Source organism: Gouania willdenowi, chromosome 9, assembly GCF_900634775.1.
Source record: "Gouania willdenowi chromosome 9, fGouWil2.1, whole genome shotgun sequence".
In the NCBI taxonomy this organism is placed as follows: Eukaryota; Metazoa; Chordata; class Actinopteri; order Blenniiformes; family Gobiesocidae; genus Gouania; species Gouania willdenowi.
In genome coordinates, this window is record NC_041052.1 from 17,609,307 (window position 1) to 17,636,008 (window position 26,702).

The window sequence follows — 26,702 nt, forward strand, 5'->3', positions numbered from 1 at the left end:
GAATAGCTAATGACGTTTGCATGTTATTGTTTTATTGTTCTGCCACGTCTGATAGTGGAATTGAACGATGATAGATTGTAATTAATAATTTTAGGGCAGAGTTTTGAACTGAACTGAAAGTAGAAAGAATGGGTGAATCAACAGTAAACTAAAAAGTAATATTGAAATTTCTTATGTTTGGCATTCTTCTAAAATTTACCATTTACAGTTTTCAAAGTCTTTTCATTAATTTTTTTTTTATAAGTTTAATTCGGTGTGACTGTAGCAAATGAAATAAATGCGTATTGGGGCTCTCTTAATGCACTCTAAAGCAGTCAATCACAAATGTATGATGTGTTTAAAATGATACATGTACAGCATAAGGATGAACCACAGCAAAAGCACAGAGAGGAAAAAGACACTAAGAGGAGAAGATGCACATTTTGAACAGTATTGTGCAAAATTCACAATTGCACTTTTACATAGTTTAGTATTACACCTGCTGGGAGTATTATAATATATGCATATATCTATGTATGCAAAATCAATATATATCTAATAAATATTTCAATACATATCAATGTAATATAATGTCAAGTCATCTCCCAGTTTGGAGTTTTTTCGGGAGACAAATGAAGCAGTATTGATTCATGTCTGGTAACCTCACTGCAATATCATATTTGTATATTTTGTATTATTTTTGTAAATATCTATCGTATACAATTTGTATATGTGTTTTTATTATTATCATTGTTTTTTTTTTTAGTTCTTTTTTTTTTCTTTTTCAAAAATATTGTATCGTTATCGCCAGCCCATTATCGTGTATCGTCCCTCCACTGGCCCATGGCGGTGTTGTGGCCTGCAGAGGGCGCCTCGGTGTCGGTTCCCCGTGTTGCGCTGAGCTGTCAGTAAAGAGGCAGGACGGTCCACTGACAGAGAAGCCCACGGAGCAGCAGCAGCAGCAGCAGTGAAAGGACCACATCGAGCTGCTGTGGAGGACAAATACTGTGTATGAGGAGCTGTCCTCACCTGGACCCGGACCAACTGAGACAGACCGAGGGAAGGAGGGTCTGCTGCTGCTGCAGCCACGCAGAGGAAAAGTCCCAGAGGACGGACGGACGGAGTGAGTTTGACGCATCTCACATAAGCTTTAGCAGTGGAAATGGGTGAAGATCTGAAATCAACACAGATTGTAACATTATTGAGATTGTTCAATGTCGGTACATTTTATACCCCAGCTCTGGGAACATACAGCCGTATTACTAGAAATGTAGAATTCAAGTCCGAGTGGAATATTGTTGAATGTTTTTGGACTGTTCAATTTGTTTAGGTCGATACTGTGGATTTAATTTGTATGCTGTTCTGCGCAATTTAGCTGGAGGTGTAGCCTATATTAATATTAATACTAATACTAATACTAATACTAATACTAATACTGATACTGATAGAGTGAGAAACGAGCTGTTGGGAGTCCAGTTTGGTAGGATTGAGGAAAACATGCTGAGAGTTGTGTAACAGGGCAGAGGAGGAAATTCTGGAAGAAAACGCAACAAAATGGAAATATTAGAAAGCCAATTACAATGTTTATAATTTAAAAAATAAATAAATCCATTATTCCTTAGGAATAAACTGAGAACAATAGTATTTAAAGAATAAAATCATTTTTATCATTGTAAAAAAAAAAAAACTCGTAACAACATGATTTTAAAAATAAAATCATTATATCATAAGTATAAACTAATGACTTCACCTTTTGGAAGCAGCTCTGAGGGTTTAGAAAGTAAGAACTAATTTGTGTGCGTAGAAATCCTTCATCAGCATCGACAAATGGCGGCTTGGGGTCCACATGTGGCCCTCGTTTTAATTTGGCGTGGCCCCCATTAGAAATTACATACATTGACTCCAAAAACACAACACTGCATAAGAAAATACACTACATGACAACAACATTTCTCTGAAAACACACAAGATGACACAAAAACACAAAACAACAAATAAATGTATATTACGACAAGAGAATAACAGAAAAACATCTAAAATGACTAAACAAATACCCACGAAACAACAACATGATGACACAAAATGAGAGACAAATATAAGAAATGACATCAAAATATGACAACAAAAATACACAAAATCAAAAAAATCACAAGAATAAACTGATAACAAGACAAATTGACAACAACATTACTCCGAAAACACACAAGGTGACTCCAAAAACACACAAAATTACTGATACGTGTATATTACAAGAACAAAATAACATAAAAACCTCTAAAATGACTACACGAATACCCACAAAACAACAACATGACACAAATTGAGAGACAATTATAAGAAATGACAGCAAAACTACACAAAATGACAACTAAAATACACAAAAAAACAGATACATGTTGTGTATTATGACAACAAAATAAAAAAAAACATCTAAAATGACGACACAAATACCCATAAAACAACAACATGACACAAAATGAGGGACAAATATAAGAAATGACAACAAAACTACACAAAATGACAAAAAAAATACACAAAATTACAGATACATGTTGTGTATTATGACAACAAAATAACAAAAAAACATCTAAAATGATGACACAAATACCAACAAAACAAAAACATGACACAAAATGAGAGACAAATATGAGAAATGACAGCAACACTACACATTATGATAAAAGTGATAAAAGTTTCCCATCTCTGTCCTACAAGCTTATCACCAAATCCCTAAGTTCTGTTTAGCAGAGTGCATACTTAGCAATAGTCCTAACTTGATTCCATGAACAATCAGAGATCCCTGTTGACACCTGTCCCTCACAAACTTTATTGTGCTGCTGTAAATCCTCTTGGCAAAATAAGTGGTCAAGATCAGCTGGTGTAGTCTTTCTGTGTGCTGCTGGTTTGGGCCTTGGGCATCTGTCACATTATCACTGCCTTTAACAATGATGTGCCACATTTTTCTTACTCCTGATCTGGTAGTTCACGTTTCCCTCCCCTGAAACAACTCCCTGTCCTATAAGTCTCCATTACAAGTAGGAAAATATGAGCTGGTAATGTTGGAACCCATCAGCCCGCAGTGAAGATGCTTTTGTGAAATGACAAACACTGTCAGAGCTGGACTCACTTTATTGGACATTTGATTTATTTTAATAAAATATAGTGCTTTAGAGCTTGCAAATATAGGTTATTTATTTTATTATTTGGTTTTCCTTCCTTAATTTCTTTTTATTTGAGCTGTGCTTCCTCATCAAAGTGACTGTTCGTTTTAAAATCGTGGATTTTAAAATATAATAGGATGTTCCATCCTATTATATTATAACACTTGGTCATTATTGACAAAAGCAGGCTGTACAGGGTTCCTGCGGATCCTTAAAAAGTCTCAAAAGACATTAAATTCATTTATCTAAAAATAAGGCCTAATTGTCATTAAAATGTCTTAAATCAATTTTTCAAAAGTCTTACATTTGAACACATAATAAGTATGATCTCACATTTCAAAATAAATGGTTAATTTTTTTTAGAAATATATAATTTACCATAACATTGTGCTGTCACGACAGCGGAACCAACTACAAAACAGTGACGTGGTTGCTGCGGGACTCTATGCATATACGCGTCATGCTTGTAGCAACTTTCAACAACATTGGGAAGTGTAAACAAAGATTTTTCTTCATGTGCTTTTTATTTTTTGTATTTTAGATGTTGTTTTATAGATTTCTGGCTATTTTTGTAGTCATCTTGTGTGTTTTTGGAGTGATCTTGTTTTATTTTTAGTCTGGTATTTTGTGTATTTTACTGATATTTTGTTTGTGTGTTTACTTTGGAGGCCACCAGTTGCACATCTGCACTAGACCCTGTAAAAAAATGAACCCTCACCCTCACTGTCCCCCCCCCCCAATTGTGTTTACTGTGAAGTTGGTCTTAAATTTAATTACAAATGGGATTAAAAAGTCTTGAATTTAATTTGACTGAAGCAGTAAGATGTATTGTAACTCTCCTGAGAATTTTTCTGCAATAGAAATGCCTTTTTTTTTTAACCACAGGGAAATTGGACTAACTAAATTCAACAAAATGCAGTATAACGTTGAAAACAATTAACTTTCATCAACAAATAACATGATAAATTCTTTTCAAGGGCTAAATTTAAAAAGACTTATTCTTGTCGAGTAGGGTGAAGTTAGTAGGAAGGTGGCACATGTTAAATGAGCTAATCAGAATTTAGTTTGTATCATTTTAAGTATCTAAAATAAATCGGACTTTCGTCAGATGAGTAAAATGGTCAGCATGCCATCTGCACACTCCTCAAAACGTGTGACTTCTGTGACATTGCGCTGTGTGATCAAACTGTATACAGTAAAAGTGGCCTCTTATTGTGGTCAAAAGACACACCTGTGTAATGATCATGCTGTATAATCACCATCTTGATGATATGCTACACTTGTGAGGTGGATTCATTTTCTTGGGAAAAAAAAGTGCTCTGATTCAGACACATTTTTAATATTTACGAGGAATGGGCCTCTCGTGCACATGGAAAAAGTTTTATATTTTGGAGTTCAGCTCATTCAAAATTAGAGCGAAATCAAAAATGTCTTTCTGTTTTTTTGTCAGTGGACTTTAAAACTTTAAATGCATGTAATGCACAGGGACATTGTCTTTTGATAGCGATAGTTTTGAATACAACAATATTTACATTTCCTTAGGTTTTTTTTTAGTTTGCTTTAGAAAACTTTCCCATCTTCTGTTAGGTATTGTTTTAAATATGAAAACGTTTTGTTTGTAATGCTAGTTTTCACCTCTGTCATTATCAGAGCCTGTCATTTGTGGAGGCGTGGCTTGTTCTAATTGTTTAAGTGGGTAATTATTTAATCAAGGTCCACGTGAGTCATCATGCAAACCTGGTCTATTTCAGGTCAGAAATCTGAAGTATCAGTGTAATTAAGTGTAATTACTTTGTGACCTTGCTGCTTATTTCTCTCTTATTTGACTGCAAGGCCGAATGCTCTCTCCTCATTGGTCAGCTTGTGGTGTCGGATGTTTGAAAGGGAAAACGACTCATGCAAATCCTTGGGTGAAACTCCTGAGCTTCTTTCCTGCCCTCCTTCCCTTGTTCTGATAAGTGGATGTTGCAAGAAGCATCTGCATATGATCTATTATGTAATATCTCCTAGGGCTGGGCGATATGGCAAGGCAAATTTATTTGTATAGCGCATTTCATACTGTGACGGAGCAGCGCCGTCACTAACCGAGCAGCAGCGCACGCACACACACACACACAAACACGTCACACACATTCTCTTTCTCCCCTCCGTATTTCTCCTCACATCATGCATTTAACTAATCTCCTTCTTCCCCAACTGTTGCTAGAGTCAGCCAGGGGTGCACACTTGACTGTTCTAGGCTTCACCTGCTGCACAAACATTCACACATTCTCACACACACACACACACACACGGAAACTCTTACCGGTGACATGGCGTCTCTGAGCAGCTGACGGACAAAACGGGGCGGAGTTAACTAAGGGATTATGTAAGGCAGTAGCGCAGGGTGGGAGATCATGTGATCAGGGGTTATTTTGTCTTAATTGTTTTTGCATTTATATGGGGATTAATTTAGGATGTGATTTGAAAAATGCATTTGTTTATTAGAAAATCAGTTATCATTTGAAAAGGATGTGAATATTGTTTTTGTTTGTATTCCTTAATAATTGTTTTTGGTTTAATTTAAACCACACCCATGGGAGGGGCTAAGCTGTTAAAAGCAGTGTAGGAAGCTGCATAGAGGGCAGTCTTTCTCTGGAGGTGCATGTGGGAGCAATGTACCTGAACATTTCTGAAAGCCTCTCAGCTGGAAGTAGAGCTGGGACCAGGTTGTGTTTTTTTTTTTTCTCTTGATGTAAATATTTGTGTTCCACTGTAAATATTGAGCACCGGCACCATTTTTGGAAAAATAAATGAAAGTCGACTTGCCATATGGATGGTCGTGGTTCTTCTTTTTGAACGAAAATCGAACCCCGCCACACATACACAAGGCAACTCAATGTGCTTTACATGATCAAAAAGTGCAAAAGAAAAAATTCAACAGCTTAAAATCTATAAGAACATTAAAGTCGGCAAAATCAATAAATGAATAAATAAAATTAAAATCATCAGTAAAATAATTTAAAATCATCAATAAACACATTGCATCAACATGACCAAAAATCTCCCTCTCAATCATACGCAGTAGAGAAAAATAGTGCCTATATCTCAATTCTTTTTCTCAAACTGGCGATATATGATATAAATCTCAATAATTTGAATTCAAATTAAGTCTGACCAGAAATACAATTCTGTGTGTTTTCATTGTCATTTTGTATACTTCGCTGTCATTTTGTGTATTTTTAGTATCATTTGGGTGTTTATGTTCTTCTTTTGTATTATCTTTCTGTCACTTGTGTGTTCTTGTGTTCATTTTGTTACTGTTTGTGTGTTTTCGGTGTCATTTAGTTTATTTTACTCTCATTTTGTGTATTTTTCTTTGTCGTTTGTTTGTATTTGGTGTCATTTGGTATACTTTTCTCTCATTTTGTTTTGTTTTTGCTGTTGTTTGTGTGTTTTCACTGGGTTTCCGTGACAGATTTTCACAAAATAAAAGCAATGTTTGTGAATGTCGACAAAGTGTAATTGTGCTTTGAACGTGTTTCCATTGAATGTTGTTCTGGGCTCGTAACTCCCGTGAAATCTCATCCTGCGAGACTTCGCTGCAGGAAGACGGACGCTCCAAACCCTTTTATAAAACTTGGTATTCCTTTGTTGTTTCACGTCTAATGTGGCAGTAACGATTTTTAAGTATACTGTAATGCCTAGAAATGTCTCGGTCTCCTCTTCTGTTTACACATACCGTACCATGTTTTCTCGGAGAGAAGTGGTCATGTGACCAGGTACGTCACATTTATTTGCGGAAAAAGTATGTCCATTGCACTTTTGCGACACGTTTCAATATTGAAATGTCTGAAATTCCTCCTCATGTAAGCGTAAGAACTTTTTAGCGTTTTTTTGAAATTCAAGTGTTTCTAATTCCAGTTTTTATTGCGCTATTTAGATTTTGTGCTTCTCCAAGGGTAATGAAAATGCAGCTAGTGTCATTTAGTATACTTCTCTGTCTGACCAGAAAGACAATTCTACTGTAAATTGGTTGACGCAAAATGCCAAACAATCTCATTTATTAACAAACGGTTGTATAAAATGTGCCACTTTGGTCTTTTTTTCCTTTAAGGGACAGCACGTGTGAGTGAGTTCTTTAGTGTAGCTTGTTTAGGGGAAAGTCTTGGTTAGGACGCACTCAGAAATGAATCTAATTGTGCTTTTTTAGGCTGTTCTGAGAAGTAATGAATGCAGCTACTCCTCAAACAAGTATTATGAAACAAAATAAGCTTTTGAAAAATATGTATATCAATATACGCCATATTTCAATTTTCTATATTGCCAAAATAGAAAATTCGATATATCTATAATCTCAATAAATCGCCCAGCCCTAATATCTTTTGAATGTCTGCAGCACTGTCGACCCTGAACTTTTTCAACTAAATCCTAATTCTTTTCTAACTGGGCCTGTTTTATCGCTCTTTTTTACTGGTGGATCTCTCTTTTGTGATAAAACTACAATCATGTTGTGTGTTTTTTTTTCATCTTTGATGAGCAGGTTTTTTTTAAAAATCAGTAATAGACACTTTTCACACTAGTTTTTTTTCCTTCCATGCTTTATGAGCTTCTTGTGAGGTCATATCACAACAATTGCAACTGGAGGGTTATTTATTGTGGTCATGTGATTTGGGGTCAAAGAGCACTCTGTGTACTATAAGCTAAGACTGTACATGGGATCTTTGCAGGGATAGGACTAAAATAACAGGCATATGTGCCTCATTAAGACAGTTACATAAGTCTTTGCCCTGAACAGTAGCTCTTGGCTCAGTTTCCTTCTCACTCACTTTCCTGATAATGGCTGGACTGAGTGATGAGTCCACCCCCGGGTGTTGCTCCATGTTGGGCTATATTTAAGATATTCCCAACTCTGAGGTCAGCACCTAAAAGTGGGTTGTTGTGGATTTGTTTTTATTGTGTCGCTGTCATTTTTCTTGGCAGAAAAAAAGAGAGTTTTTATTGTATTTTGTTGTAAACAAAATGTGATAATGACATGAGAATAGCAAATGATGTTTGCATGTTATTGTTTTATTGTTCTGCCACGTCTGATAGTGGAATTGAACGATGATAGATTGTAATGAATAATTTTAGGGCAGAGTTTTGAACTGAACTGAAAGTAGAAAGAATGGGTGAATCGACAGTAAACTAAAAAGTAATATTGAAATGTCTTATGTTTGGCATTCTTCTAAAATTTACCATTTACAAATTTCAAAGTCTTTTCATTCATTTTTTTTTTATAAGTTTAATTCGGTGTGACTGTAGCAAATGAAAGAAATGCGTATTGGGGCTCTCTTAATGCACTCTAAAGCAGTCAATCACAAATGTATGATGTGTTTCCAATGATACATGTACAGCATAAGGATGAACCACAGCAAAAGCACAGAGAGGAAAAAGACACTAAGAGGAGAAGATGCACATTTTGAACAGTATTGTGCAAAATTCACAATTGCACTTTTACATAGTTTAGTATTACACCTGCTGGGAGTATTATAATATATGCATATACTGTATCTATGTATGCAAAATCAATCTAATAAATATTTCAATACATATCAATGTAATATAATGTCAAGTCATCTCCCAGTTTGGAGTTTTTTCGTGAGACAAATGAAGCAGTATTGATTCATGTCTGGTAACCTCACTGAAATATCAGTATCATATATACAGTATCTATCATATCAATATCTATCATACTTGTATACAATTTGTAAATTAGTTTTTTTAATTATTATTATTATTATTATTAATAATCTTACTTTATTTTTTACTACTGTAATGTGTGTGTATCTCATCCTTATTTTTAATCGTCTTTTACTTAATTATAATTTATACACTTATTTGATGGTTATTCTTTCTTTCGTCTTTATTAAACGTTTTATTCTTTTATTTGTGATATTTCTTAAGTGGCTGTAACATAAACAATTTCCCCATGGGATTAATAAAGGAATTCTGATTCTGATTCTGAACAAAACAGCAGGCTGTATTTCCTCAAAAGACTGCTGAAGAAAAGGAACTTTTTAATCTAGTGGTTGGTCCATATATCTATTGATCTGTTGATATTTGGCTTTACATCTCTAAGGACATGGACATGGCAGCTGCCTACAAAAAAGAAAACTGGCAGCTCCTCAACTACCTTTCATGTGAAGCAAAAATGGCAAATTATATAAGCAGGAAAAAAACGCGTAGAGAACAGAGAAGGGCAAGAGGCCGAGGCAGTGTGGCTCAACTAGTCTGGGACACTTGGATGGACTATCCTTCTATCCTATTCTGTTTGCCCTTCTGTTCACTAACCCAACCAGTCGAAGCAGATCCTGCCACTTCTGAACCTGGTTCCGCTGGAGGTTTTTTCTTCCCGCTGTTGCTAAATGCTTGTTCATGTGGATCTTGTTGGGTTCTTTCTTTCTTACTATGGACTTGATATTTTGTTAAGCGCACTGAGATGACTTTGTTGTAATTTGCGCTATATAAATAAAGTTGAGATGAGTTGAGTTGGTCAACATAAGGGCAAGACTCTGGAGACACACATTGGAGACTTGGACGCTTTCAAACAGCGCTGGTGTTTTAATAATATTGTTCATTTGTGGATGAAGAGTTGGTTTTTGCACAAGTATTTCTGAGTTAAACTCCCTATTAAAACATACTGGGTTTTAAGTGCATTAGCACTTTATTGAATAGTAAAATCTAAATCTGTGGCAATCAATTGTTTTGAAAAAAATCAAATCTCTCTCTCTCTCAGTTTCAGTTTCAGTGCAGTTTGGGCTGCTTGTGCTCTGTTATCTGTTTTATTGTCCACATTCATTGGCCAACCTGCCATTGAGTCAGCACATACCACATAGTACTGATTGCCACCAGCTCTCAGTCCAGACTTAATAATGGGCTAACCTTTAACAATCTGTGAGAAACGTTTAGCCTGGCCTATGTAGAAACATTTAGAGGCTGAAAGCTGGAACGTCCAATTTGGATTTCTACGTCATCCACAGATTGAGATCAATTTTTGAACATGGTGGTTTATTTTAAGTTGAGGTTTTATCTATCTATCTATCTATCTATCTATCTATCTATCTATCTATCTATCTATCTATCTATCTATCTATCTATCTATCTATCTATAAATCAAGGAACCTCTATCTGTGTGTGTGTGTCTGTTCCTCAAATGTCTGCGAATCAGGCTCAGATTGGCCTGAGACTTTCAACATGGCCGCTGCTTGATTCAAGGGTGTGCAATGTCGGATTTGTTTGGACTGCAGCTTTCCAGAACAGCTCAATGTTGAAAGGTAGTCATGGTAACTCAGGATAAGTTAGAATAGCTCAATGTTGACAGGTATCCTAAAAAAAACTCCCCGTAAAGATTGACCAGCAGGTGTCCTTAGTGAGCAGCGTTTGAGCGTGTGTGTGTGTGTGTGTGTGTGTGTGTGTAATTCAGAATTGAATTTGCATTAGGAATTGAGTGTTTACAAGGTCAGTTTAAAGATGATTTAACTTTTATTCTGAATTAAAGAGGAATTAAAGCCCCCATGTAAACCATTCATGAAAAAGTTACTTAACCTCCCACTTTTCTATAGCAAGACATACTTCATACAGACATGGCACTAGTCCATTAAAAAAAGAAAAATGTTTTCTTTGGTAATAATCAACTTTGTTGTTTTGCTCTTACAGACAGTGAAGCATGTAAAGTTAATGTAAAAAAAGGGACGTCTTCTCATTTAAAGCACAGGGAGAGTGTTGACTGAAGACTGTTAATGGTGTTGTATTTCAAAAGGATTTATTGTTGATTGACTGTTTTAATGGTCAATCTTTCAACTTTTACCATCTATTTAGAGATTCACCTGCTATTTGTGGAGTTGCTTTTAACTTGAAATTTTACATCAACATCAGGTATTATTTGATTTCACATCTACTGTGAAGGACTTCGTTAAACAAGAATCCTGGAATCATGAAAAGTCAAAACCATGTAACACATCTTAAGGGCCCTTTAAGTGTGATTAAATAAACCACCACTTCACCTTTGGTAAGCGTGATATTGTGGCTTGTTAGTTGAGCTCTCAAGTTTGTTTTTCTTCCTCACTGATCTATCTGTTCTTACACAAAGCCTCGCAATCTGTTAGCAAACACAATGATTCATGTCTGTTCAAAGTAAACAACAGAAGAACAGCCATGTGTTATCATTTGGGTCTTAGTGAACTCCTAAGTGGTGTTTCTCGCTCTTGGCAGAACATGGACTCCCACTATTGCAGTGGTTCAAAAAAGGCCTCCTTAAAGGACGACCTGCAGAGAGCATTGACTAGTTTTTCTCACTAAAAAGTGATTGTCTCATTAAAGGATGCCTGCAGAGGGATTGATGGGCAGCCTCGCAGGAATTCTTTATCTTTTGAGTTTGTTTGTTGTTGTTGTTTTGGCTCTGCATAGTCTGCAGTGTTCCCCCTCTTCTACTAATGAGGAGATTTGCAGAGGCCCGTTTAGGGGACCCTCAGTTGCCAAAGTGAAATACTGTGAATTAGAGGTAGAAACAGAGAGGGGGGAGTGGGTTGATGAACAAAATCACTGCCCATTTCCTGACGCAGTCTGGGGGCTAGATTTTTAAAATTTGGGGGAATATGCCTTACACTTGCCTTCATTATAACAGCTGTGCATGTTCACGTTTTGTCGTGCATACAACACTTGGACAGTAATTTGATATGTACTCATATCACACCCATCGGTCTCCTGTTGGAAGAACGTTTGACAAGTGTCAAGTTGTGTATATTAGGCTTCCATTGTCGTGGTGTCATGCGACCATGACGTCAGGAGCGGAGGCAGCCTCATGGACTGTAGATATCAGCGCGGGAAGAACATAGTAAGGCTGCTGTCATCAGTCTTTGTCCTTCAGTGTGCTGCTCTGTGCCGTGTGCTCCATCTGTGCAGCGTTGGCTATCTTATCTAGCGTTAGAGAACATCAGCTCTGTTCATCCATTTGGTCATTTTAAAGTCCCCAACTCTCTCTCCCTCCCTCTCCTTCTCATGAAACTCTGTTGGCACAGAGGGTCACCTCATCTTCACTGCTTCCTATGCAGAGTTGCACTAAAGTGAGATACTTTACAAATAACAAATACAGACCAAAACTCATCTAAATCCTCGTTTTCACGTCATTCAAATCACAAAAATATGTAGATAAAAATCTCTTAAACATTTTTGGACTTTACATATCCTCTTTTATAATGCTCTATGCTTTCTATTAATTGAGTCTTCACTCATATTCCTTTTTAAGCAATTATGCAATATTACATTGCAAAAAATTTGACGTGTCCATTTGCTACACTTGGGTCTACACTCAGCCACTTGTTTTACAAGACAGATATGAAGGAAACGCATATATGGTGCCAAAACATGCAAGGTTTAGTCAAGGTAGTGTAGCTATTTACATTTTTTTTTTTTCAAAATACCACTATCTGGCAAATCACCCTCAAGTTTTGCATGAAAACCCGTGATAACATAGTGCGAGATTATGAGCAAAATTTGACATAATCAACCATTTGCTTCACTTGCTAGACATTTAGTTACTCGTTTTTCGGAGAAAGATACTGTGAAAATATTTGACATTGTCCCAAAAGTAAGGCATTTATGTTTCATGTTGTGGCCTGATTTTAAATTAATTCATTGAAAAAAGTTTGAGATTGCTTTTTCCGTTTCAGAACACAAAATCTACGATTTCTGTCCAGTTTTCGTAATCACAAAAAAATGGAGACCTCTGTCTATTTTCTTTCCTCCTTCAAACACCAAAAATGGAACAAGATCAGTGTTGGAATGGAAACTGTGATTGGTTTTGAAGAATAAGTGTGTTTTAAAAAACAGAATGTCTCTCCTGAAAAAAAGACTTGGTAACAATAAAACAATCCAAACATTGATCTCATTGCTTATCGACCGTGTTATTCTTGTGTTGTGTAGCTTGGAAAAGCCTGGGTTTCCAGTCCTCACTGCTCTGCATTGCTTCTTTTCTATTGATTCTCCATTATGTCTAATCGATCAGCATCTGAAGCAGAGCAGAGTAACCTATCTATGCTATCTGTGTCCTAGTCAAACACCTTGTTTCTCATGTCTGTATTTTTTGTTACATAATAGTCATTCTTCAGTTGTGTCACATAATCTTCATTTTGGTAGAATTATATGAGTTTTAAGTGACATATTTCTTCATAAAATGGCTGTAGATCAGTTTGAAGTGGGCCTTATGAATTGTTTTCACCGCTGCTCAGGGGAATAATACAAAAAGACTTTCTGACTGTTTAGATTTACTGGATCTGCATAATTTCATAGCAGGTGAAACGGCGCCTGCTGTCAGCGACACATTTTCCATCCAGGTTATAGCCCTATTATCTGTCTTCTAAGGGGACTGGCTGCTGGCACCTTTGGCAATAACCCTGAAACCATGGAGGAGATATGGCATGAGAGGCTGTGTTTGATCTGCACTCAGCAGTGTTTGCTTGAAGCGCGGTAGAGATTCTGACAAGGGCGTGTTGACGAAAGGGAATTCATCTGTTTAGTTAAAAAAAAAGGCACCAGAGAGGAGAAGAGGTATGCAGAGTCTATTAATGCGGCACCTTTTGAGAGAAGAATGCTTCACAAGTAGAAAAGATTAGGTGGAAAAAAGCTCCTTGTTGACCAAGTATGTTTGCCAGGAAGCTTTGTGGAGTTAAATTTTCTTTAGCTTTGTCTCAATGTAGTTTAAGTGTTTGTTTGGAGTTCAAGTGTGACTTTCTTGACTTTCTTACTCAATAGTATGGAGTCTTTGACCTTGGCTTTTTAAAGGGCACAGATGGTGCAGATTTCATCATCACACAAGCCAATTGAAAGTGGTTTTCATTCCTGTTTTAATATTTTGTTTTCTATGTATTGATTGGTTGGATCCCTTTACCTATTTGGCTTTAATCCAAACAACAAAACAGCCATTGTCTGCTGGAGGCATTGATTAGATAAATACGACTTTTTCTGTAAGCCACAATCTATTGTTTCATATAATGTGTACCATATACTGATGATGTGCCGTTTACTTAAGGGGGGAAAAGCCAGTTTGACATGTGCTGCCTGCGAGTCTATGAGTCTGAGTTGATTAGAGTCACTCATCTGCTCATATTCATCTGTTTGTCTGTCTCTCTTTTGTTGAGGGCCGAACAAGAGACCTGCTGTTGTCCGCTGCAGCTGCAGGCCTCTCGTGGATTGTTCTAGAAACAGGCTTTCTGAGCACAGGCAGTGCTGTTGGGTCAGGTGAGAAAAAGGAGAGGGTGGACTCCATTTGTTAAGATTGAGACACTGTTTCCTGGCCAGAGTTGGGAGCCAGACTGGCCTGTTGACAGGCTTATTAACATTCCCCAGATTTGGAGCACAGAGCCCGTCATACAGTGTAATGGATTAAGCAAGTTAACTTTTCATTATAGACTTTCTGCAATCTACAGAACTCATGATTTGCGGCAGGGTTTTACTTTGCTGCCTTAGTTTTTGGCTATTTGTGGCCCTATTTGTGGCCCTTTGGGATGAGTTAATCATGTGTTTTCTCTCAGTGTACGATGTACGCTGGTGTTCCATGACAGAGAAACAGGACAAACACTTTTAAAGATGGTAAAATGATATAGATGTCACACAGATCCAAACAAAAACAAGTACAAACGGCATGGTGAAGTGCAGTGAATGTATCTGTTGTTGTCTTGTTGTTAATGGCAACAGAGAAGCTGGTAAAGAGATAAGGACCAAGTCTGGAGATAAGAGGGCAGTGTCTGCTACATTCTTATAATGACTGAACGAGTGCATGTGGACAAGGATTCATCAAAGTCTATTTTTAACAAAGATGCTAGACATACCAGATTAGGACTCATAGTGAGCATCTATGTGGTATATTTACCAAAAGGGTTCGATGATCTATCCGACACACAAGATTTTTATTACCAGACTTTGCTTATTTTTGCTGGTCTTGAGATCTCAGGCCAAAGCTAAATGAGTTAATGGCGCTGTAAACAAATGGCAGTTACTTATAAAGCACATGTTTACCATCTTTTCTACACTTTTACATGACCAATCATTTACTATACACATAAAGTACACTCCATTGATGCTGTCAGCTCAGTGGCATCCAAGTTGCCGGTGCAAAGTATTAATTCTGATCATGCAGTGTTCATACTATTTCATAAATACACGCTTTTATTTATTCACCGCTGTATTTATATTTGATCTGGGAGCCGTACATTTGTCATGCAAAACACTCATATTTCCTGCCACCACCCCATCCTGGTGAGTGGAGCACACGCCACTGCAAAAGCTAACAAGGCAGAATGTCTTTGTGGGGTTTTGGGACCTGCTGGTGCATCCATATGCAGGTGGTGTAGTAACTGCAGGCTTGCCTGGGCACGTCAAAGTCAAATTTCTTCCCTTCTTAAAACCAAGTCTTGAATCCTACCCTAACTGTCATTGCCGTGTTTTTGAAATGAGATGGCCCTGAGGCGCAGTCTCAATGACTTCTGTCATGCCACCTTGTTTTCTTTTGAGTGAGGGAGGCAAAGCAGACACATTAGGAAGAAGCACAGGGAGTGGTGCAGCCAAAGACACGACGAGAATTTATGGATATGCACAGCGTAGTGTGCTTACAGAGTTGTTTTAGTTCCTGACAAGAAAAGAAAACAACACATGACAGAAGAGGTCCAAATTGTTTTTGTACGCACTGATCAACTTCCTTAGAGGGCATGGAAGTAACATTGCCTCTTTTATCTGCCTGAAGATAAAGTGTGATGGCTTTAAAATGGCCTCACAACAGGATTGTAATAAATTAAAGAGTCAGAACAGGTGGTGGATAGCCGTTTGTCTTGCTACATTGCGTCTTGCTTTTGAGGCACTTCTTACTGGAGAGCATTGTGTGAGTATTACTTTGCACTACTGAGTGTTAGTGACTCCTTCTGTGTTTGTCTTCTTGCAGAAGCTCCTCTGACAGCTCCCGATGATCGCTCAGCCTGACACTGAAGAGATGTTGTCCTGATTGCCGTTTGTGCAAATCAGCTTTTTAAGAAGCAAGGTAAATGAATATTCAAGTCAAATCAGTCTTAATTTTAAAGGATGGAAAATACTTAGCTTGCTTATATGTTAATGAATTTTTTGTTTTTATTTTGTGTCATTCAGATGTCTACGACAACAGAAAATGCAATGGGGGGGTCTCGGACCAGAAGTAGAGAGAAAACATACAAGAGGGTAACTATTCCAACAAGAGCCTTTCATTTTCCTCTTTTGGTGAAAAGAAACCTTTTCCCATGACATGTGTTTTGGAATTTTGCTGTTTGGAGTCTGAAATGGTTTAAAAAAGCACACAATGTCTTGGCCTGGGTCAGTCTCTGCTGCCAGACATCAGTCAAAGGTCCGTCACACTTGTTTTCTTTACATAAAAAAAAAAAAAATTTAGACGTCACTGCTATTGCCACATGTTTAAGAGGGACCCATCTATGAATCTAAACAGAGGCTTGTACTGTTCAGGCTGGAAAAGTCAAAGGTCTCTTTGTGATGGCTGCAGATTCACTGTGTATGTTTGCGTCTAAGCTTTAAAGGCAATTTGTACACTTTGATTCCCCACCCCACCATAATCCATACAGTACTGTATCGTATCATGCTGTCATATTATTCTGTCCTTTACTTAATACAGTACCATACTGTACATCATACCGTACCTTACTTTTCATATTTACATCATGCAAGCATTGACGTAACTGGGGCACGGTTTAGAGCAACCATGTTAATGGCAATGTTTTTTCTCTTGGTTTTCCTTTAAAGACTACGTCTTCGGCCTTGAAAGGAGCCATTCAGCTTGGCATTGGCTACACAGTTGGAAACCTCACCTCGAAGCCAGACAGAGATGTGCTTATGCAGGACTTCTATGTGGTGGAGAGTGTCTTTCTGCCCAGGTCAGTGCCGTGCTGGATCAGGTGCTTTGTGAGGCCTCATTCTATCCTTTGTCAATGAGTTGACCACCATGTAGGAGGTGATAATGATACAGTACCTAACATCATTGTCAGTATATGAGTCATTTGTGTTATCATAACTTCCAAATACTCAAAAGGCCTGCATATGCACAAGGTTAGTCATTCATGTACAGTATGTACAAGATGGTCAACTTCTGAACAGATCTTGTGGAGGTGTTGACGGTGACAAAGAGGTTTGTCTATCTGCCTCCTCACTGGGTGGCACCCTGTTGAATAATTTTTAGAACGATGCCTCAGCAATTAATTGACCACCATCATCCATTAATCTCAAATGTATTTTGCTTGTTAGCCATACCGCAAGGCTAGACACATTTTAGTGGATTGTGCTGTTGAGGGCTGATAAATGATGTTATTATACCTCTCACTGCCACAGAGCAGCTTAGACATCAGTGTGGCTGCTCTTTCATCTCAGGCTTGTCTTCACAATTACATGAGCTATGCTTAACTTTACACAGTCTTTGGGAGACTGTTTAGCATTTATTCAAGAGTAACTAAACCCCAATGCTGATGAATACAAATGTATTTGGGTATGAAGTAGTGTTGTTGATTGATCCTGGTCCAGCCCTCAACATTTTAGTCAAAGTATTTAAATTTGGTGTACAAACTGTGGTGAGTAGATTGGATCGAGAGAAGATTGAAGAGAGGGGTTTAATGAGTAATGAGTAGCTAGTTAACAGCATAGATTGTTCATTGGAGATTTTATAGTATAGACTGGGCGTGTCTTAACTGCTCCAGAAGCCCCGCCCATAATCAAGGCACTTTTTTTAAATTTCCCTCCTAGTGGCAGGTCAGGAGAAAGCAGTAACTCTTTAAATGAAGGAAACATTGCATAATTTAAAAGAGTACTTGGAATCAAGTCTAAAACAATTTTGTTGTTGGGGAGTGTTGATCATGTTTGCTTCACCAGAGCTCCAAACAGATCAATCCTTTTCACTTTTAATACCAATAAATAGAAAACGTTCTGAAGAATCAATGGATCCGCTTCCTCAAAAAATAATTAATTTAAAAAAAAAGATTTTGTCTTTAGTTCTAGAGATACAGTAAATAGGTATAATAATTCTGTAGTTCTTTGCCTATGATTTTTTAAAAGTAGACTAAAGAGTCATGGCGTCCAGGAGGTATATTTCAGTTTACCTTTGTAAGGCTGAACCAGGATATGCAAACTCTGCTTGATTGACTCGAACCTGTTTTTTTGCTCGTCCTCTGTCCTGTTTCTGTCCTGCCTCTCAGCAGCAGCAGCCAAACACCAGTGTTGATTTGGTCACGGCCTCGTGATGGCGAGCGTCTAAAAAAAGCTGCAGATACTGAAGTACAAAGCGTCTCCCTCAGTGTCATTCAACATCATTTCAATTCAAATAGACGTCAATGGAAGGCTTTCGTCATCTCCAGGTTCAACTTGTCAAAGAAAGAACCTACTAGAATAAAAAAGGCTCAAGGTTGTGTAGGGAGGCTAAGGGACATTTACACAAGACAAAACAAACAGGGACGTTAATGTATTGTATAACATAACCATCCATCTCAACTACAATATTCATCTTAACTGAGTTCTTATGTTCGCCTATAGCACTCTAACTAATATTTCATCTTCTAAGACACAAGAACACTGGGGGGTGGGGGGTTCCCATTGAGGCTTTCTCAGTCCCATTTCCTCTTATTACTCCTCTTCCTCTGTGGCTAAGTCTGTTCTGGCTTTCTCCTACGCTGATTGTCTCCCTGTAACTCTAGTTTTAAATGGCTGGAGATGTTGCAGATTACTTTCACTCCTCTCACTATTCTCAAACACACACTCCCACAGTTTTTTTTCTTCTTTTTTTTACGATGTATCATTTACTGCAGTATTTATTCAATGGAAACCCCTCCAGGCGCTGTGTGGTGCTGAATGTCTAACCCTTCAACTGTGGGAGGCATGTCATTAATGGCAGGTTAATACTGTGACCACAGATGCTAAACAAAGGAGTTATTATGTAGTCAGGCTTCCCGCAGATTTTTAAAAAGTCTTAAAAGGCATTAAATTCATGAATTTAAAAATAAGTAATTAGTCTCGTATTTCAAAATAAATGGGTAACGTTTTTTTATTTTTTATTATTATTATTATTTTTTAAATGTATAATTTACCGTGACATTGCGCCATCACGACAGCAGAACCAACTACAAAACAGTGATGTGGTTGCAGCGCGACTTTCAACAACAAAAGGGAAATGTAAATTTAACAAAAATTGTCTGCCCATAGAAGATTTTTCTTAAATGTTTTTTCTTTTTTGTATTTTTGTTGTTGTTTTATATATTTTTGTAGTCATTTTGTGTGTTTTTAGAGTGATTTTAATGACTTTAGTCTTTTTTTTTCGTGTATTTTACTGTCGATTTGTGTATTTCTGTGTTTACCTTGGGGGCCGCCAGTTGCACATCTGCACTAGACACTGGAAAAAATTGACCCTAACTCTATGTAATTAATGTGGCGTCCCCCCCCACCACCAATTGTGTTTACTGTGAAGTTGGTTTGAATTGAATTCCAAATGGCAATAGAAAGTCTTGAATTTAATTTGACTGAAGCTGTAGCAACCCTGGTAGTTATCACCACCAACCTTGGGCATAAAATGTGGCTCTTATTTAGACTGAATCTGCTGTACAATGATGTACATTACACCCAATATCATCACATCAAAGTAACCACAATTATAGAGGAAAAACCAACCTACCCTACTTGTGGTCTGAAAATTTGATCCCATTTCTCACCGTGGTAACCTTTGAAAGAAAAAAGAAAATCTGATCCTAGTGAAAAGTAAACAATTGAGTTACCTAAGACTCACAATGGTCTTAGAGGAAATGCGTGTTCTTAAAGATGTAGTGCATTGCATGAACAATGGCTAATTGTCTACAATATTGTTGTTGGTTTGTCCTTTTTTTGCTCTGCCTTTTGCTTGGTGTTTTGGCCCCCTAAAAGATTGATTTTTATTGTTATTAAATACATTTCCAGTTTCCAGGGCAGGGTCCTTTTAAGTACTATAGTAGCAGTAAAGTTGAGTTCCCAACTCTGACTTCACTAGAGCCTGGTCGTACCTATATAGAATAAAATTAACAGTTCTGAGTTCTCAAATGTATCGTTCAGAAGGTATTTGCTACATTTTATTGTTAGACTCTTGTCATTTTTTTTTTTAAATTTTAAGTTTGAGGTTTTAAAAGTTGTCTAATTGATTGTCATTTTTCTTTCCTCTCTGATTGTTTTGACGCACACCAGTGAGGGGAGCAACTTAACTCCGGCACATCACTATCCAGACTTCCGCTTCAAGACGTACGCCCCACTGGCCTTCCGCTACTTCCGAGATCTGTTTGGCATCAAACCAGACGATTACCTGGTAAGAGCAAAACTCCACACCCTAGTTTATCTTTGTTTTCTTCATCTTGTCATCGTGTTAATTTCTGAATCTCATCAAGTTATTTTTTTTTTAAGCTTATGTATACAAATAATTGTTTCTTCAGTTCAATCCATGCTTATGCAGTAATATCGCCACCACACTACGGGAACTGATACAAATAGCCAGACAAAGTACATCAGTGTTTATAAGCAGTTTGATAAGATGAAAGGACTTTTTGTATAGTTTGGCGTAGTCCAAGAACACTTTGTCAGGCTGAACAGGGTGAGTTAAAAAACTAAATATCAACCTTTAGATTAGAGGACAGCTTGTTGCCTTAACCCCCCTCGCCCCTCCCCTCTGTGCTCCGTCTCACTCACATGCATGCGCACCGCTGCTGCAGAAGAGGAGCTCAGCTCATCGCTTGTATTGTGTAGAAACGTCATTGTCTCATGTCTCATTCAGCAGTAAGTAAACATTAAACTTTACCATTATATATGTTAAAAAACGGGACCAAAAACTCTGTTTTAACTCTGTCAGTGGTGACACGCTTTCAGTGTGAGCTCATGCATGCAAGGGGTCGAGAACAGGAGACAGGGAGTCGTGATTGGTTAAAAAAAAAAAAACGTTCGTTTTTTTTTTCCATTGTTCGAAGTTATTACAGGTGTACAGCTGCTACAGCTGATGGATTTTCTTCGTTCCACATTTCAGCGCACATAAGATCTTCTTTTCTGTCAGGACATAAAGACAATTTCAACCAAAAACTTAAAAAGTGTATCTGGAGAAAATCGCCTACCCCAGCTTTAAAGTTCCTGTTTAGGTCAGTCTTCATTTGGAATGTTTCATTTCCTTCTGTACCAAAGTATGTTCTCAAAATGACCCTGGGTTGTGTCTGTCTTTCCACTCTGAAAGCGTTAAAGCCTTTGGTTCTCACTGGTTTCTTCTGTTCATGTTGCAGAATTACTAATTTCATATTAAAAATGCTGCTAACAAATTGCTGCTCACGCCAGTGTTGCAGTAGAGTCACCGTAGCTCGAGTCTGAGTCGAGCCTTGAGTTCTCAGTTTTTGAATCCGAATCAAATCCTTTTCACCTGGAATTACATCACACTTTATCCAACTTAGGAGAATATTATTTACATGTAGAACACACCTGCAGTCAGAATGTATTCACAGAATATTGCATACATTTTCAGTTTAAGGATTCTAAGTTAAAAACATCCTGGACAGAATTTGGTTAAAATTCGACATAGTCATCGAACTCTCTTTGATCGTTCTTTGGCACAACAAGCACTGGTTTTAAAATCTTTAAAAGGCAAAATGCACAACCTGTGGCTCCTCCTTCAGCATTTATTCATACGTGCACACATGTAACAGCTGTAGCCTGAAAACTGATTTGTCATTATGACCTTATACCAGAAGTAATAAGAAATAAAAAAGAAAATAGATGAACAAAGTCTTCAATAATAAATGAGCTTGAGTCCTAATGCAGCCAGAGCTCGTGATAATTGACCTTGTAATTGTAATTGCCATGACAATTCTTTTAAAAAGGGTCAATTATAATTTAACACAAAACTGGGGAACCAAGATACAGCCCTGTGGACAGTTCTATGCATATTTAGTTAACAATTATTATATGTTTCATATCAAGCTTTCACACATTTCAAAATTTAAAAAATGTTTAAATCGAGGGGTACACTGACACAAAAAGGCTCAGACGCCCACACCAAAATATTAAAACCTATATTTTCATTGATTAGGAAGCATAAGAAGGTAACTAATTGATAGGAAAGAAATTAGATGATAGATTTCCGTTTTTAGCATATTTTACAGCTGATTTAGGACCCGTTATCATATGAGATTGTAACTTTAACTGTAACTCTATTAGGCTATTTATTTCACGCTTAGTAATTGTGATTATTTGTAATTGAACTTTAGTAATTGAGAACGTAATTGTAATTGACTCGCGAGGATAAAAAATAATTGTAATTGGAAAAAATGTTGGCAACTGTAATCATGATCAAATTGTAATTGAACATAGTTAATTGAAAATGTAATTGTAACTGACAAAGTGAATTGACCCCAACCCACTGCGATTACACTGTTGTGACTGTGGTTCATGGCTTCTCTCCACATCTGAAGTTTCATGATAATAAAGACAACACAAGTACTGTTATTATTTCTATATCATATACAGTTAGTGTGTCAACTGTGTGTGTTTGTTCCTTTGTGCGTGTGTTGGCTGTTGTTTTTTTCTGTTTGTCGTAGCTTTGTTTTATTGTTATATATTACTTTGAAGGCACGTTCAGAAACACTCATGTCATTGTTCATCAACTGGTTTGTGAAATTGTGGTCGGTCTTGTTTTGCTTCATCCTATTCTGGCTCCGATTTTCTATTTCATGTGCGTTTGCCTGCCCGCTGCAGTTTTGTGTGCAAAGGACAAAAATTGTTTCTGCCCGAGTAAAAAGACAAAGTCGTCAGGACGCGTGGTACCGAAGCAGCTTAGGTGATTGGTGGCGACTGAATTCCTTTGAAAAGGAGTCGCACAGTTTCAGAGCGTGGGTTAAAATAACAGAAACATTTACTCTGCACTGTTGCGAATGCAAATGGGATGAGCAGCAGATGCTTGTGCTGGCAACTCAACGTGACTGCAGAAGGTCATTAAGCAGAGAGAGGGATAGCAGACGCCTCCAGTATTTCTCCTCTGAACGTGTTGCTCTCATAAAAAATCTGATTAATATCACTCTGCTGCTTCTCTGACACGTTGAAGAGCACTTTGGGACGAACACTCTCAATTTGTTTCCTCTTTTTTTTTGGGGAGAGAAACATGAGCAGTGATGGACAAACTAAAACTGAGGTCTGACTAAGTTGATGTGTTAATGTCAGAGGTGATGAGTAACAAAGTACCAATACTTTGTTACTGTACTTAAAGAGTAACTAAACCCCTGCTTTCTGCTGACCTGCCACTAGGAGGGAAATTCAAAAAAATGCCTTGATTATGGGCGTTACTGCTCGAGCAATAAGACACGCCCACTCTGTCAGCCCATATTGCTGTTGGCAGAGACAGACGGTAATACACACAATGACGTGTCTGTACACACACACACAGCGAGTTCATAAGCTGAAATATGTCACTACTACCACAGGCACACACAATCACAACGTGAACCTCACACACAGCCTTACAGACACCACTCAGGGGCAACCAACCCTGCTCTCGCGCACATAGCGATTAGACGGACACATGTCCGCGCACACGCAAGACAGACGGGAATACACTCGTTGCATGATGTGTCTGTAAATACACACGTAGCTTGAAGAACCCTCTGATTGGTGCAGAATTACACAGTGGACTTCCTCATTTCCTGTCAATCAATGCTCACTGAGGGCTATGATTGGAGGAAACCCTCTCCCTCCTCTCAGGTTTTGTAGAAGAGGCGGAGCCATCAATAAAAGTGGAATCCGAAATAATCCCTTTCAGCCAATAGCAAAATTCAGTTGTAATAGCCAGCGTTCAACCCTTAGTGGCCAGTATGACGGACGTTTTACAGTTAAATATGCAAAATTAAAATACTTTTACTAAAATGTGAAGAGTGGGACTAGGATCAATCAACAGCACTACTTAATACCCAAATACACATGTTTTCAGCAGAAAAAAGTGGGTTTGGGGTTTAGTTACTCTTTAAGTCATTTTTCTGGTATCTGTACTTTACTTGAGTGTTTATTTTTTTGGCGACTTCTTACTTTTACTTCTTACTTTTTTAAACAAATATCTATACTTCCTATTCCTTACATTTTAAAAATGAGCTAGTTACTTTTAAGACCTTCAAAGATGATGCGACACTTTGGTAGTTTGAGCTTTTTTTCGGTTTGGCAGGTCACTTAGTTTTATGGTTAACATTTTTAAGTTTTTAAAAATGTTAAACTCAAAGCTGCTCTGCGCTTTATTGAGTATTTGTATTTTTTCCTTTGACGCATTTTCGTTACAAATTGTATTTATTATGAGTGCTAAATTCTCCAGATGTTCAAAGGTAACAGATTTAACTTATTTCCATGTACCAGTTTTCTACAAGTTCTTAAAAAATAAAAGTAATTTATAACAACCCTGTCTTATTATTGAAGGGAAATTTGTTTTACTTTATACTTTTTTTTTTTTTACTTAAGTACATTTCGTAGCATGTACTTTTAAACTTTTACTCAAGTAAGGGAGCAACTTCAATACTTTTACTTTTACCAAAGTCATTTTTTATTCAAGTATCTATACTTTTACTTGAGTACTGAAGACTAGTACTTTTACCACCTCTGGTTACATGGTTTTGGGATGGAAATCTTGAATGAATCGAACTCTTATAAGCCATGTTTCCTGGGTAGAGGTTGTTTCTCAGTTTTTGCGTTTTCACATTCACACAACATGTTCTCATACTGTTGTCCATGCATGTGTGCTTCCTGTCCAGTACTCCCTGGTGAATGAGCCGCTGATCGAGCTGACCAACCCGGGAGCCAGTGGCTCGCTCTTCTACCTGACCAGTGACGACGAGTTCATCATTAAAACTGTGCAGCACAAAGAGGCCAAGTTTCTCCAGAGACTGTTGCCAGGATACTACATGGTATGCACAACATAATGTCTTCCAATGCCAACAAAGAAATGTGTGAGAACAGGCTTAAAAGCAAAACTAATAACCTGCATGCAACCTAAATGATGGAGATTGTCTACATCCTGATAATAAATATTCATTTTTTTTTTTACACCCAAACAGCCACTTTTTAACAAAAAACATTGAGCTTTAAAAAAACTAAGCACCAAATTCTTGCTTCTTTTATCACTAGTGAATATACAACCCTCTGTTGTGTAAATAAGTCCTTTCAAAAGGAAAAGTTCAAGAGCTTCTTCTTTTTCCATGATGAATACATTCAGTAATATTTTGTCTGCTAAATCATAGTATGAATAAAATAGGACACCAATATAACAGAAGGGGAAAAAGTAACATAACCGCTATCATTTATTATAAAGAACATTTTTAAAATACATGTTTTTACTTTTGAAATTGGAGGAAAATTACATCCGTTGTTTTTTGTTTTTCTTTTACTTTTGCAAGTGGAAATTTGTTTATGTATCAGTTGGAGAAATAAAAAAAAGTTGTCAGTTCTAGGTTACCCTCTATTCACCAGTAAATAATACATTTTCTTTACATCATAAACTAAAATATCAGGGCATTTTAAATGGATAATTTTTAGTTAATTTGATTTCTAATGATCAATATATCTTTTTTAGTTATTATTTTTGAAATCTTTTTTCAAGGAAAGGTCCACGTGGACACCTAAATTGATATAGTTTGGTAGATTATACTTTGAATAATAAGTTAAAACTTGAAGACTAATATGCTTAGGTCATTGATTCATTTCTCTTGTTACTATCCATAGCATAATCTTATAACCAGTTCCTTAAAAATGTGTTTCTGGCTAATATAACTGCCTAAAATGCACTTAATTTTGCCTGATTTAAAAGTAGGCTATGTTTTACTGATGACAGAAAATAAAACAATGATATAGCCTGTTAACTCTGCTTAAAAGCTTTTATTTGGTGTGTATTTATTATTTGTAAAGTATCTAACATGTGTATATGTTTTCAATAACACATCCGTGAAATAAAATTGCTGGTTTACCTATTCAAGATAAGATAAGGTGATGCAGAAATGGTGATGATAATAGTCAGGAAATGTTCATTTATGCACAGAATCGCTTCTCTCACAGTTTATATACGAGGCCGATTGTGAATTGGATTGCAATGGTTTGTCATTTTTAAAAAACGGGTCTCCAGAAAAAAAGTTTGGGAACTACTACTTTAGACCTTCAAATTCAGCCTGCAAGAGAAAGTTAAAAAGACAGAAAAAACAGTAATTGTTGTCAAAATTACCAAATAATTCAGCTGTAGATAAATCAGATCAGATATCTCAGATATCTGAATACACAAATTCAATGAAACTCCACAATATTTCGACAATCGCAATTTTCCCATGTTTTTCTCACCATGGCTGCAGTCATTTTAAATCTTAAGTTGTTCAAAGAACGCCTGAAAATTGTATCACAAACTAAACTAAAATTTTCCACAAAATCAATTAAATTTAACAGAGAAAATCCTGCAGGGACTGATATCTGTCACTTATTGCCTATTGTTGGCGCCTTACATAATTTATACATCATGTAAAGTAC

General features: G+C 37.1%; 1 protein-coding gene across 4 annotated transcripts in view; it reads left to right on the forward strand.

Moving 5' to 3' along the window:
• The first annotated feature begins 1,087 nt into the window (after nt 1-1,087).
• Nucleotides 1,088-26,702, forward strand: part of pip5k1bb (phosphatidylinositol-4-phosphate 5-kinase, type I, beta b) — a 48,529-nt gene continuing 22,914 nt past the window's right edge. Inside the window, exons 1-6 of one of the 4 annotated variants that reach the window (XM_028457427.1) lie at nt 1,088-1,102; nt 16,093-16,188; nt 16,293-16,361; nt 16,935-17,065; nt 20,379-20,496; nt 24,947-25,099. In XM_028457427.1, coding sequence (XP_028313228.1) covers nt 16,293-16,361; nt 16,935-17,065; nt 20,379-20,496; nt 24,947-25,099 — 471 coding nt within the window. In that variant the 5' untranslated portion in view covers nt 1,088-1,102; nt 16,093-16,188. Of the gene's footprint in view, nt 1,103-14,377; nt 14,397-15,508; nt 15,834-16,092; nt 16,189-16,292; nt 16,362-16,934; nt 17,066-20,378; nt 20,497-24,946; nt 25,100-26,702 lie in introns of those variants that run through there. The other 3 variants (XM_028457430.1, XM_028457428.1, XM_028457431.1) reach the window with 3 other exon arrangements.